General features: G+C 32.9%; 1 protein-coding gene across 1 annotated transcript in view; it reads right to left on the minus strand.

Moving 5' to 3' along the window:
- The window catches only part of LOC115874611 (transient receptor potential-gamma protein), a 312,812-nt gene that overhangs the window by 19,933 nt on the left and 281,005 nt on the right, over positions 1–11,874 (minus strand). The window contains exons 16-19 of the mRNA XM_030889819.1: positions 8,288–8,329; positions 5,824–6,004; positions 1,606–1,725; positions 1,221–1,380 (exon numbers count right to left, since the gene is read on the minus strand). Coding sequence (XP_030745679.1) covers positions 1,221–1,380; positions 1,606–1,725; positions 5,824–6,004; positions 8,288–8,329 — 503 coding nt within the window. The remainder of the gene's footprint in view (positions 1–1,220; positions 1,381–1,605; positions 1,726–5,823; positions 6,005–8,287; positions 8,330–11,874) is intronic.

Raw genomic sequence — 11,874 nt, forward strand, 5'->3', positions numbered from 1 at the left:
TCTCCAACCTGTTTCGAACCTCCATCGACAATCGACCGATGCAGCAGCGTTCCTTTCCCACTCCGATTATCTCGACCGCCGCCCTGTTGTGTTCGTAACAGGTTGAAAAACAACGTATCTAAAATGACTGCTTCTCCAACCCGTTGCGAGCCTCCATCGACAATCGACCGATGCAGCAGCGTTCCTTTCCCACTCCTGTTATCTCGACCGCCATGCGTTATGCCCGCAACTGTTTCAAAAAACCTGCTTCTTTTATATTGTTACGTTTTTCGTCGGTTCCGTGTGGATAGAAAGTCACAATTTATTTAAAAACAATTTATTTAACACTAATTAACAAACAATAACGATTAAAAGAAAACTTAAAGAACTATTTATAACTTATTTACAATTTATCTAATTATTTATCTAACAGCAATTTATTTTGAATTAGCCCGGCGATTGTAACTGTACGCGTCGATCGGTTATTTTCTCTCTATCCTCTTCAGGTTTCGGGCATCGGCTTATACATATGAGAGAAACAGACAATCCAGACCTATCTCGAAAATTCTTAGCGGCGTTCTGCGAACGTCGGTGGGCGTATGAGTCATAGGCGAGTGGCCAGGCCTAAGGCCGAGTTCACACGGTACGGGTCCGTAACAATATCCTATTATTTTTAAGCTGTTGCAAACCCAATACGACCATCGACGGCGTCGACCGAAGCGGCTACGTTCGCCGTAGCGCATTCCCCACTCCGTTGTCCGTTGTCTCGCCGCCTGTATCGATGGTTGACGAAATAACATGTTTTCCATCCATACTAGTTGTTTTTTGGAATTGCTTCGAGTAGCATAGAATTTCGTGGCGGTGCAGAGCGCCGACTTCGTTTTTCGTTTCACGGCCGATCTCTACGTGTCGTTATTTTTTAGAAGTAGTAACAGTTGCGTTATGTTATTTCTAAATAATTGTTATAAAATAACAGATAGTTAAATAACAACCCATCACTACCCATTTTAATAGTCAATCCCGGGATCCCGAGATTATCGGTTCTAATCCCGGGATTTCAAAACATGATCCCGATCCGAAAAAGTAGAAATCCTACGACAGTAACAACCAAGCCAACAACCGACAAACCAAACCAAGCTGTATTTCGTTCCACTGCCACTGATCCGTCCTTACATAATTAAAAAAAATAATCGCAAAATAAAAATATGAATTTGTAACTTATTAGTTATTAACTTGGTTACCTTCCAAAGCCTCTGTGATGGTGTCCATGGCCATCGCTTATATTACCCTGACTGGATGACACTGTACTGCTATGCTGCAACAGTTTCCTGGGAGTTGAATTGAAAATTCCCGAGATCGTAGAACCAAAGAACTCATAATGATGACTTTCATGATGAGGACCTAAGAGAAAACCAAAAAAAAAAGAAGTTAAAAGTTATAGAACAGTTATTTATATAACTAGTGCAAAAAGGACATATTTGTTGCACGATGTATGAGTTTTACTATTTGAGACGAAGTCAATTACCTTCATCTTTAGATATTATCATCTGGAGTTTCAATTAAAAAATTGTCAATTTCCTATCGGGTACAAAAAGTAATTAAAAAGCGTACAAATTATTGTTTTACCTGGTAAAGAAGCAAGTGATTCCGGTGGAGATGATGTAGCCGTTGTAGATGGTTGAGGAGCAATGTTGAAACCTTTCATCAATCTGCGTTCTTTTTGTCTATTTTTCTTTCCACCGGTACCTAGAAATTTGACAATAACAAATTAATTTATTATTAAAAGACATTTTATTTAAAATGTCTTTTAATAATAAAAAATATCCAATTAAATTTTATATAATTTTCCATCCCAAGTTTCATTATTGCTTTAAAAAATACAATAAAATCACATTAAACAAAAAAATATTCTCATTTCTCCTATTCCGCAACTATGAATAAAATGATCTAAGAACTTATCGAAACCCGCCTGAAACACAAGATCCATAAACAGAATAAAAAATAAAATTACCGTACTATGTATACTTTAACAAATTCAGACCACAAACTACTCTATCGTTGCGGAACATAAAACTCAGTCGTATTTCTCTTTTTAATCTTCTCTATTTGTTTTACCCCCAGAGTAGCAGTGTTGCAATTTCAAAAGCCAAAGAATATTTTAGGCAATTTAATAATCCACTTAGACCCAGTTTTATACTTTCCAGTAAAGTCTACATCTTAGTTTAAACTGTAGATTCTTTAGCAATACTTTCTTTTGAGACTTCAGTTTCATGTTTAGCATTATTATTTGCACTAAGATTATTGGTGGCGCATTTACAAGGTGCGGCAATAGTGTTTCGGACATCTGTAGCTCCTAGAATAAAAAACTTGGGAATTTTGTTTAAGTGCAAACCTAAAGTATGTATTCAAGAACATATTTTAACTTCTAGAGGATGGCTCAAAAAGGGCTTCCTTTCAGAGCACTTGACATCCTTTATTTTAATCCTAAGATATGAGTAAAAATAGCAGGTTTAGTTGTTTAGTAAAGTTAAGAAAAAACTCAAAATTTAAGTGAGGATGCTTGTTTTTTGTGCAATACTAAATAATTTGAAGCATGCTTTTTCGAACTGCAAAAATACTATCAGTGAAACCCGACCTTTGATTAAGGTTGCTATGTGTTGTACGAGTATGTACAAATAATAACAAGTGGAGTATAGAAAATATTAAAGTAATTCTGTTTTTTACCAAAAATCCTCAAAAAGCTTTGTCTTCGCCATTCGTTAGTAAAAATAAATCAAAACGTTGTTGAGTATTTTTCGAGAATTTTATTCCCATCATCAAGATAGTTTGAATGAGTCAAATAGCAAAACAACATCCTCTGCACAATAAGGCCTTAAAAGCCAACATCATATGACATTGGAAACACAAGGAAATTTCCTTTATAAAATATTAAAATACATATACTTCTAAACGACGTTTTTTTTTAAATACTAAAGCTCATTACTACATTGTTGTTTCGAGCTCGATATTTTTCATTTTATATATTTTATGGAAAGCACTGTTCATTAAAATAGTGTATCCTGTGTTATAGGGCTTGTTTCTCTCTACAATTTCCTGTCTCACAATGTACCGTTTGTGTTGGGGAAGGGATCATAGTTTCATAGTTGTCGATTTTCGAAAGATATCAGTACATATATATTATTTCGTATATTCATTTTATGGAAAGCACTGTTCATTAAAATGTTGTATCCTATGTTATAGGGCTTGTTTCTCTCTACAATTTCCTGTCTCACAATGTACCGTTTGTGTCGGGGAAGGGATCATAGTTTCATACTTGTCGATTTTCGAAAGAAATCAGTACATGTATTATATTATTTGGTATATTTTTCATTTTATTGATTTTATGGAAAGCACTGTTCATTAAAATGTTGTATCCTATCTTATAGGGCTTGTTTCTCTCTACAATTTCCTGTCTCACAATGTACCGTTTGTGTCGGGGAAGGGATCATAGTTTCATAGTTGTCGATTTTCGAAAGAAATCAGTACATGTATAAATATTATTTCGTATATTTTTCATTTTATTTATTTTATTCATTTAAACAGTGACTGCATCCTCACTTAATTTTTTTTCTTGATATGAGTTTTTTCGCCATATTTCGATAGTTTCAGAGAAATTATTAAATAAATAAGAAATATATTTCATTTACAACCACATATGTAATACTGACATTCTTCCATCTCCCATTTCCCTCACCCATTTCCCTCACTCGGTTTTTCTTATTTCTCGCCTCATTTAATTAAGCAAAATATTCTTGTAATATCTTTATTAAATACTTATCTAACATCAACAAAAATAAACAAGAAGATTAACAATAATAAATGAAGATTTTAATACATTCATTTGTTGAAGGTAAAAATGCTAGACTTATTTTACTTAATACCTACATTCTGGTGTGTTAAAAAAGCAACGAGTTTGTGATATTTTGATATGTTAGTCTTTTCCCTTAATTCTAGCATTGTCCGTATCATACTGTACGTAGCCCAAAGAGTAGATGGTTTTTTCTGCCTTGCCATGTCACTAAAATATGCCATCAAGACTGTCTCCGAAGCAATATTCTTAGCATTTCTTTCGGCACACCATTTTTCGTATACTTTCAATGCTAGTTCATATCGCCCCCTACTTTTTTCTGGAAGTAAACTGGCTTCTGCTCTTTTTGTAGCTTCTGTAAGTTCTGGTGGAGCACCAATATTAATGTAGTCTTCATTATCAGAACTTTCCGACAACATTCTGGCTTTCTATGTTATATAAATTCGAAAAAGCGAACGAGAAATTCAAAACTGTCACTTAGTTGTTTGTTTTGCTGTTGAAGGTTTGCGCCATAACAACCACTGATACCGATAACCAGGGGGGTGACAGTGAAATAGGAACATTGGAAACAGTCATTAGTGTCATTCCTGTCATCTCCTGACGACAATTATGGCCGCCTAGACAAGGACAACAATGTTTCTGTCTAACTATTGTCTAACTTCACAGTTTAGAATTGACAGATTTGTTCTAGAACAAATCGAACAAATTTCGACGCCATTTTAATTCTCTCCGTTTAGTTTTGTTTTGTAAATTCAATTTGATATTTAGCCTGAAATTTATAAATATAAAGGTAATAAAGCATATAAAATATATATTATATGAAAAATCCTGGAGAAAAAGATGTTTCTGCAGTACTAGGTATGTCCCATGTATATTAAAAATAGGTAGTAAATAAACACTATTTCCATGTTTTTTAGATGCAAGAAAATTTTGTTATATGTTTATGATCGGCGATTTTATTGAAAATGTAAACAATTTACAGCAAGGTAAGATCATTTTTAACTATAGCCAATATTAGAATATTAGTTATCTCCAGTATGTGCGATTTAGTGTCAATAATACAATAAATCTGTGATACAATCTGATTGTTATACGATTAAAAGTCTCTTTTTACTTCTTTTGGATTCATAAACCAGGTCTCTTTCGGAATAATGGAGCTTTTTTAATTAGTATATTTATATTTTATACCTATATTGATATTTTTACATTGTTAATTTTAGTATAAAAAATGTGTTTTTCTGTTTTCAGGTTTGGTTTGTTATGGTATAAGGCTCCCGTTTTCATGTTCCTGCCCCCGTTTTCTGTTTCTGAAGGCTGTGAATACGTGTATTTATTTACAAATTACTGTAAGTCATGCTTATACCTTACTAATTTACGTTAAAACTGCATATAATTAAGTAATTGATATAGAAATCATTCAATTCTTATTTTTTATATTTATTTAGTCACGTTGTCTCACATTTCAAATAAATATGTTTGAATAAATTTTTATTTTGTTTTATTTATGATAAGAAAGAGTACAAAATACATTTAAACTGAAAGAGGTGCCCGCCATTGAATAACCGGAAACGGAAATAAAAATGAAGCCATCATGTCAACCTGTCAATTGAAAATTAGTTCTCCAGACGACAACGAAGGCTTTCGGTGGCGTATCGTGTTTCCACGATTTAACACAGAGTTGACACTTCTTTCTAGTTAATTATTTTATGCCAATAACTATAGATATGGAAATGCCAAAACAGAAAACAACAAATTTTCGCAAAATTGTTTTTTTTCAAAATAAAATACTGTCCCTATTTTTTAATTAATGATGTGGTTTTAAATAAAATAGTATAGAAACCTCGGAGGAAAGTTTTCATTATTGTCTCGAGATTTAGTTAATTCTCTCGACAGTAATGAAACACTTCCCTCCTCGGTATGTAATATACTATTTTTTCAGCCTTTCTTAAAAATGATTTCACGATAAGTTCTTGAGACGAGCATAAATACTGACTTACCCATACTACTGTGCGCCGTGCTGGTGTTCATGCCGGAATTTTTCAAAATCTCAATCAGCTCAAAGCGGAAAGCGGATATATCCTGCTTGATTTCGTTGACGTCATCCTCAGTCACGCCCTGATTTTCGGCTTTTCTTTGTTCGACGGTGACGTAGCGCCTAACTAGATTTCGCATGATGCTCTGCAACATCAAAAATATTAAGCAGAACATTAGATAAGCATATCTTAGAGAGAAGGCTTCAAAGATTTGTTAGTTTACAACTGTTATTACTATAAACAAAATACAAGAATCAGAAAAGGGGCCAAAAAAACCCTACATATATGCTTATTCTCTGCATTAAGTTCATCAGACTGAAGGGAACAGCCATTCGACGACCGGTTTCGGAGATTTATCTCCATCGTCAGGCCGACTCAGAGAGAACACTAATAACTAAAGTGAGAGAGACCGATCAACGTTAATTTTTGAAGACTGTGTTGGTGGCGCGGCTTTTGGCGTCTAACCCGAACTATGAGCGCATTATCGATAATATAGTAGGTTGCATTCATATCTATATACTGGGGCCAAAAATTTAAAATTTGTATATTTGAACCGAATTTTAATCTTTCAAGTTTATAATAAGAAATCTTCGTAGTTTTTTTAGATTATTTTGTTGACAACGAAAATTTATTATTAGACTTTAAAGCATTAAAACCTATAAATAAAATACTGTTTAGGAACATAAGAGTTTATTTAACTCCATACTCCTTGCCATATAGATATTTTGAGATAAAACTTACCTTTAAACGAAATGTTTTGTCTGGATCTCAACCACAAAATACTCGTGGAATCTGAAATAATCTTTAATGACAATAATCTTCTCTTCTGACAAGCTAAAAAAACAGGCACATTCAGTCAAAAACAATTTATTACTCCGATTATCAACAGATTTTTGTTATCTCCTTCTGGAGCTAAAAAATAGAAAAAGCTACTGACAATCTAATTAATCCTGTCAAATGTTTAACTTACAAAGTTGAAAACTTCCTTTTTGATTAGGCGGTCAACGCTATGCGCTTCTGGGATGCGCGGTGACAAAATAAACTTGTCAACGAAATGCCCTATTCCACAAGCCCTCTCACTTTAGTTATTAGTTTCTCTCTGGGCCGACTTTGCTGTAACCCTCAATCTGACAAACGAAAAGCAGAGAATAGCATTTGAGTACAAAACGTACTACTATGGGAGTGCTAGACGCTCTCGCCATCTAGCGGTAGCTGTGACAATCACAGATCGTACCACCAAAATTAAAACCAGCGGCCGACTGGACAAACATGCTTGCTTCATCCACGTTATCGTAGATGGAGCTGAAGGTTTGGTAGGGTATATACACAGACTAACCTAAATTCTAATCTAAAATCTATATTAGTTTGTGGTATATATAAACAAACAAAATACAAGAAGCAGAAAAGGGGCCAAAAAAACCCTATATACATATATGCTTATTCTCTGCATTAAGTTCATCAGACTGAAGGGAACAGCCATTCGACGACCGGTTTCGGAAATTTATCTCCATCGTCAGGCCGACTTTGCTGTAACCCTCAATCTGACAAAAAGCAGAGAATTCTCTGCTTTTCGTTCTATGTCAGTCTGATGAACCTAATGTATTGAATAAGCATATATGTAGGGTTTTTTTGGTCCCTTTTCTGCTTCTTGTATTTTGTTTGTTTACATATATCCTATCAAACCTTTAGCTCCATCTACGGTAACGTGGATGAAGCAAGCATGTTATTACAATATGTCATATTCGATACCAATTAAACTTCTAGTTACGTAATCGAGGGCGCGATTTTTAAATTCATTGTTGCCAACCATAGATATACACGGCGCCGCGTCGCGCGTCGCGCTAACTGTAATTTAAATTTCCCGCTGGGGATTCAGGTAGCTGTAAAAATGTCAAGTGGACACATTTATTTACTTATTTCTTTACATTGTCATTCGTTTTGACACTTTATTTTTGTATTACGAGTTTTGGTTTATATTAATTATGTTGTGATACTTTAAGCTTACACATTTTTACTAGCAGACGTTGCAGTCGAGCACTGTTCTCTTTAGAATCTCTTTTAGTGCAAAGTGTACAAGATAGCTTAATAGCCGTAAAAAACTCATTGCAACTTTATTAGAATATTTTGAATGGAAAAGCGATAGTAATGGCTCTTTATGTCCCCTAAGTGCTGTTAAGAAGGTAAATTTTGTTGATGTAAAAATAATAAGTGTTTATATATTTATAATTAATTTATTTTTGTTTCGTAATGTATTTTGATTAAAAGAAAATATATAAAAGTGGCAACGCTGTGTGGGTCAAGCTTAATCACGTGACTAAAAGTTTATTTGATAAGAACTTTATATTTATAAACAACAGTGCACAACAGTTGTTACTTTCGATATAATGGTATAAAAATATAACCATGAACAAAATTTATAGATAGTTACCTGATATCGAAAGTCTCTTTCATTGGCTTGTTTCACTTTTCGCTGAAAATAAAAAAGAAACTTTTTAATTTTTAATTATTAATGACTAATGGACAGGTCTATTCAAAAGTTCAAACGTTACTATAATACAAAATGGCAAATTAGGTTTCCAAAGTAGGATCCAAAAGAATCTTAAAATAGTCACAAAGTTGTGACTGATAACATACAGGGTGGTCCGAACTGTATTCTGGAAACTTCGTCAGCATATTCTGCAGATAAAAATAAGTAAAAAAGTACGTATAAATATATGTCCCAAAATGCTTCGTTTCGGAGATACAGAGTGTAGAAGTTTCATTTTTATTTCGATTTTTTTCAAATAATTTAATAAGTAACGTCAATATTTCGATGAAAATTGGTGTCTGGTAGTTTTTTGACATAAGAAATTTGATTTTATTGTTAATATGACTCCAACTTGTAGAGTGCGCCACCTACATATTTTTTAACTGGATTGAAGACTATTAACTTTTTGTCCGTACCTGTATAAAACTACTTGAAAAATGTCTCTTGGTAAAATCGCTACCGAGTAATGGTTCTCGATATATTTCGAATACAAATTATCAATACCTGTCGTACATGACATAAATTAAACATATGTTGACAAAATAGTTATTAGACTGAAACTTTGAATAAGAAGACTAAGGAAGGAGCATATCAAAAATCTTAGGTACACCGCGATGGGCCTCAAATATGGCCGACTTAAATTCCGGTTTATCAGTGTCGTTCTAATTTTATTTCAAAAATGTAAAACTATGATGTAGGGTAGACGTGGGGTAGACTCAATAATTTGTTGTTTTATTTTACATTGTGAATAAATGTTGGTAGTTATTAAAATTGTTATAAAAATATATAATTCTAATAAAAATAGATAAGTTATAATAAGTATTTATTAACACAAACATCCGATACGCTACTGAAGCAGGTAAGTCAAATTAACGTATCTAAATTCTTTGACAAGTAATAAATAAAAGCTAAAATGCAAGAAAAATATATAATTTAGTTAATTTAAGTGAATTTCATAAATAATCGGTTTACTACACGTATGTATATTATATAGTTACTTACTAGCGAAAAGTTGTTCCATTATTTCACTCAATTTTTGCCGAGATCTACCGCACGCTACACAACCAACTATTTTAGAGTCTTTTTCGATAAATCGCGATAGTGTCACTGTTAATTTAAGTTCTGCCACCATTTCCATCTAGATTTACTACCTTTATACAACTATCAGTAGTACAATAAATAATAAATAACATAAAATAAGCTCAGTAAAGACTGACAAATCCACAAAATTTCAAATCAAATTCAAATGTGTCAAATGAATCGTCAAACAGAACTGTCAAGGATCCCTACCCTAGAGTGCTTTTTCCGCCCAACATGCATGAATACATGGATAGCATTATGCTCCTTCCTTAGTCTTCTTATTCAAAGGACTGAAATCATAAATTTGAAATGTTTTTGCGCCAAAAGTTCAACAGGATTAATTTAAAAAAATAAAAAAATCACAAATTTATTATTTCAGTCAAAAAATAACTATCTACTCAACATGTTTATTTTTTGTCAATAATGACATGTCCACTATTAATGACTATTTCCATTCCAAATATCTTAAGAACGGTTACTAGTAGGGATTTCTTACGTATAAAGGCACGGAAATGTATATTTTTTCGCTTGTTAGTTTTATACAGGTACGGACGAAAAGTTATTACTCCTTAAAACAGTTAAAACATATGTGGGTGGGACCCAAGGATATATATAAGACTTAATATAGATACTTTATATAGAGATACTTTATATATTCTTATTCCTTGATACCCAAGGATACTTTATATAGAGATAAGGATGTAGAATGTAGAATGTAGAATGTTTAGAAGGGGAGTTAATCACCGCGACCTTATAGATCTATTGTGTGTTCCCCTTTCTTGAGTTATAACGAGTTATAACTCATCATACAGTCTCAAGGCTTTAAGAAAAGCCAGTATCTGAGACGGCTCCACAGAGGCCAGACGGCTCCACAGAGGCCTAGAGATAAGGATAGTTCGATTCCTATCTTCCTGCACTGTCAGTTTTTTTAAGTCATCTACTGACCGAGTTGAAGTTGGCGCTAAAGATTTTAGACAGTGACAGTTATTTTTGCATTTGACGGACGAGCGCACAGTGCGTTGGAAGATAAATTTAGCGGGACAAAAGCGTTTGGTTAGAAATAAGCCAAAAAATGTGTACCTACTGATAAGAATAAATAGTAGAAATATTCTTTGTATTTCGATACATTTTTATCAACCAAATTTGGTCGTTTTCTGCTCAGCAAGGCAGAGATCATACGAAAACAAAATATTTATACAAGTGCTTATACATTTTATTAGAAAGCCAAATTATGTTGAAGATTGCCAAAGGTATGTACTTTTCTACTGTACGTATATTATTTGTTAAAATCCTTCGTGCCTTTGTTCTGCAGATATCAAACTTTTTTTTCAAATATCGATATATTGAATGATATAGATGTTTTGAGTTACCAATAGTTACCAACACAGGTAGTCACAGGGAGTTCAAGCCTAACAGGTGAATGCCCCAAAAGATTCATTTCAATCGGATAGTATAAAAACAAAACAACTCCATCAAAAGGTACTGAGTTTAAAAAATTGTCTTAGATACTTACTATATATGAATTTACAATTACCGAGTGTTAAAATTAAAATTAAAATATCTATCTTATTTATTATTTTCAAAATAAAATATATTTTTTTAAAATAAATTATAGAGGGTGTCACAAGATTACAAATTAATTAAAAAAAACTGCTAAAGAGTTTTTTGATATCATAATTTTATATACCTATTTGGCAATAGTTTACAATACGGTTTTTGTGTGTCATGTACGCATAATATCATAGTTTTATTATCTTGTATTTATTTATTAATAAATTAAGTTGTTAATAAATAAATAAATTTAACCATATAGTTGCTATATATTAGACCATTATTTGCTACGTTCTTAGATTTTAAGTCCCAAACATTGCTCTTGAGATTTTGCCCCGCTAGAATAACCATCCGCCGACTGTGGAGCGCTGGTCAGCGCGTGACGTAGCATTCCACGGCGACTACGACAGCGGCGATTTGACGCGATCGAACAGTCCTTTAGAATATATACAGTCCTTGGGTGGGACCCTCTACAAATAGGAGTCATATCGTCATCAAACCATAGCATCAAACTCAAATTTCTCATGTCAAAAAACTTCCAGACACCAAATTTCATCAAAATATGGAAGTCGCTTTAGAAATTATTTGGAAAAAATCGAACTAAAAATGAAACTTCTACACCCTGAATCTCCGAAATGAAGTATTTTAGGATATATATTTATACGAAGTTTTCTACTTATTTTATATTAAGTTTCCGAATACAGTTCGGACCACATTGTACGGTAAATACATAATATGTATTGTCATGCGTTTGGCCTTATCTTGGCTCTTTTTAATTTAGAAAAAATAGAAAGAAAAAATATAAAAAAAATAATTATTAAAAAGTTAAGTATAAAGTTACAGTATTATAGAGAACA

The sequence above is a fragment of the Sitophilus oryzae genome, unplaced genomic scaffold (assembly GCF_002938485.1).
Source record: "Sitophilus oryzae breed Bouriz unplaced genomic scaffold, Soryzae_2.0 scaffold_1297_pilon_pilon, whole genome shotgun sequence".
Taxonomy (NCBI): domain Eukaryota; kingdom Metazoa; phylum Arthropoda; class Insecta; order Coleoptera; family Curculionidae; genus Sitophilus; species Sitophilus oryzae.